The 3,132-nt window shown below is 34.5% G+C and overlaps 1 protein-coding gene across 1 annotated transcript; it reads right to left on the bottom strand.

Annotated features, from left to right (window-relative positions):
- Positions 1-512: 512 nt before the first annotated feature.
- On the bottom strand, positions 513-1,601 carry LOC123530413 (sex peptide receptor-like). The gene has a single exon (XM_053520826.1). The coding sequence runs from the start codon at positions 1,599-1,601 to the stop codon at positions 564-566; it is 1,038 nt and encodes a 345-aa protein (XP_053376801.1). The 3' UTR covers positions 513-563.
- Positions 1,602-3,132: the final 1,531 nt, after the last annotated feature.

The raw sequence follows: 3,132 nt of genomic DNA, 5'->3' as shown, positions 1-3,132 counted from the left end.
CAAACGAGGTTTCAAACCCATAGTTTTGAGGAGCAAGTAATTTAACGTCAGCTGCCGTAACAACTCTACTACAGAGACCCAATTTTGACAAATATTACGTGGCTATATCTATAAGTAAATGCAGCTATGTTTAACAAAAAGAAAGAAAAATGTATTGCTATAGTCTTTCAAAAGCAAACATTTTAAAATTTACTACACAAGAAATATTTTCTGATACTATAATAATATCGAAGTCCTTCATTTCCAGCTTGTTAACAGAAGGTAGGCGGTTCTGCTCATGTGCCGGTCCATCATAAAAAGCTGGAAAGACGGCATATGACCTTTAATTGTGATGATGCGACGAGAACCGAAAAACAAAATATTTTCTAAGTACAAAAATGTTTTACAAATTTGTGCTTTCATATTTGGCTTAAATGTTTGTTTTTTTTATCAATTCTTGATTACAGCCAAAACACTAGGTTTTTTTCAAACAACACCATACAAAGGGTTCATCGTTGTTTTTCTTAACATACCCTTTTTGAAATATTCTCTGCTTGTAAAAATTATTCTGCATCAATAATGTTTTAACCACAGTTCAACATTTGTGCAAGTGTTGTTCTGAACTTCTTGCTCATTCCACAATATATGAAAATATTCACTGGACAACTCAGTATCACCATTATATTTGATATGCTTATCACAATCAGTTTCGCATCTGACACAGAATAAAAATTTATAGCTATTTCTATTGCGTCTACGAACAGAACAACAGCGTTAGGAATTTCACAAAATAGGTGTATTCCTACAACAACAATCAACAACAATGTTGTCCTCACATTTTGTTTGTCCTGTTGGTTAAGGCCATCAAATCGTCCTCTAAATAAACGTCTTCTCTTCACGCGTTGTGACGTCATAGATTTTATCAATAAAATGGTTAAGATTGTTAAAACTATACAAGGTAATAATCCAAAACATGTTGCTCGCAATATGAAGTAAACATTTATGTATAACTCGAGGTTTGTTTTTACCCAATCGCGGAAAATGGTTATGCATCCAGGTGTGTTTGACTGCACGGAGTATGCAGGCACAAAATAGGAGTCCAGAAACCTGCTGGCATGAGCAATTATTCCAATGATATGTAATATAATTACAACTTTCAAAGATGAACAAAAATTAAAGTTTGATCGAGATTTAGGTACACAAATGAAGAAATACCTTTGTGTTGCCAAGGCAACGGTTTGCATTACAGATATATTATGAAATGCTGAACCAAGTACTATTAACAGTTGATATGGAAGACACCAATCGAACGGTACAAATTCTTCGTATTTACCCAAAGTAAAGAAGTTAAAAAAGACAGGTAGAAGTGATATTCCACACATCATGTCACTAAATGCAAGTCCAGCTAGTAAAACATTAGTTGCTGTTCGCATTTCTTTCTTTACCAGCACTGTAATTACGAGACAATTAGTAATTAAAGTAAACACAATCACTGGTGGAAGAACATATCCAAATACTTCCGGATATCCGCCGTATAACGGAAATTGTGTTGATAAATGTAATAAGTACGACAGATCCATTATGTTCTGTGTTGCTTTCGTTACATTTAAACTTTCATCCATTTTCTTTGCTTATTTTCTGCTTTGAAAGTGATTGGTGCGGACTCTATCGCTAGATAATCCTTTATGTCATCCTTTCTTTAACGATTTACCATCCATTATTCTTTGTATACTGAACAAATTGTTATCAGATATTGCACATCCTTATATAAACATCTTTATTGACCGCAGCTACTGAACTAGCAGCTATTTGAGAAATACTGGACGCTAAAGTCTCGCGGCCAGTATTATTGAAGCGCTGGTTACGAACGTATTGGACTATTTTTTCGAGAGGAATGATACTATTTATGAAACATCGGACAAGTGCTCAGCAAGAGGTCTCTTACTCTTGTCATTAAGAGATTGTAAGTTGCAAACTTTAGAGTGTTATCAAGCGGATAAATACAAATAATCAGGTTGTAAGCTTTTTTGGCAATACAGTCAGATCATTCAATACAGGTTTTCACAAGCTGTCGCTCTGAGTGAAAAATAGGTATTACAGTAATGATACATAACCTCTCAGGATACATGAAAAAGATATAGTCCCGACTTCACGAGGCCGCAAGTCGCGCTTTGATTTGAAAGCAATTGTATTCGCTGAAAGCCAAGGATTAGCGTATCCCAGCATGCCTTACTCTCGCCAGCATACTTCGGACAATATTTCCTTTTTAAATGTGAAAGCGTTTATATACACGAAAATTAAATATAAGTAATTCCATAAAATGAATGTATAAATGTATTCGATTCACATTCAGAAATTCCACGAACATCGCATAAGTTTATATAACAAGGATATCTGCTAGAAGCAGGCGAAAACTGTTATAGCAACTAAGAGCGAGGAGTGATACGTTCAATATTTGTGCTGAAAGAGCAATATATGTGTATGTAAACATATCTGAGAATGATAAAATAATCAAATATCCTTTTTTCAGATGCACATCATCTGTTTCTTGCAGTTTCATATGTTTATTTAAAAAAAAACATTTTTAATACACCAGATAATTAAACAAAACAAAACGCAATTCGAGTTAAAGATTTTGATAGAACAACGTACATTTTCCGGAAATGCTTAGAAATTGTATATAAGGATACAACAATTATCAGACTCTTTTGATAAGTCCTGAAGAATATCCGCAAATTTCTGCAACAATATGCTGTACCATGACATGTCCCATATTTTATAGTATGCTAATGATATTCTTTCTGTGTTTTAACCCTAAATTTCTATAATGGACTGGTCCATCTTTGAATTTGGACAGTACCATTTATCATTTGAAGGGGTGTTTACTGAAAATTTACAGACTGAATAGCGAACAGTGCAGACCATGATCAGACTGCACGGATGTGCAGGCTGATCTTGGTCTGCACTGGTCGCAAAGGCAGAATCATCTGCCGCCAGCAGGCTAAGGGTCAATGTCTGATAATAAGTTTATTTCAACTTATCTTTTGTTTAAACTCCTTGTCAAAACGAAAAACAATGTCAACAAGGGGAACTGTAAGCATCAATACATTAACAACATTAAGATCTACTTTATTCCAGTGTCCAGCCGCGAAA

Source organism: Mercenaria mercenaria, chromosome 13, assembly GCF_021730395.1.
Source record: "Mercenaria mercenaria strain notata chromosome 13, MADL_Memer_1, whole genome shotgun sequence".
NCBI lineage: Eukaryota > Metazoa > Mollusca > Bivalvia > Venerida > Veneridae > Mercenaria > Mercenaria mercenaria.
This window is presented reverse-complemented; position numbering and strand designations above follow the sequence as displayed.

Coding starts and splice junctions, on each gene's coding strand:
- LOC123530413 (XM_053520826.1), bottom strand. CDS start 1,601: ATGGATGAAAGTTTAAATGTAACGAAAGCAACACAGAACATAATGGAT.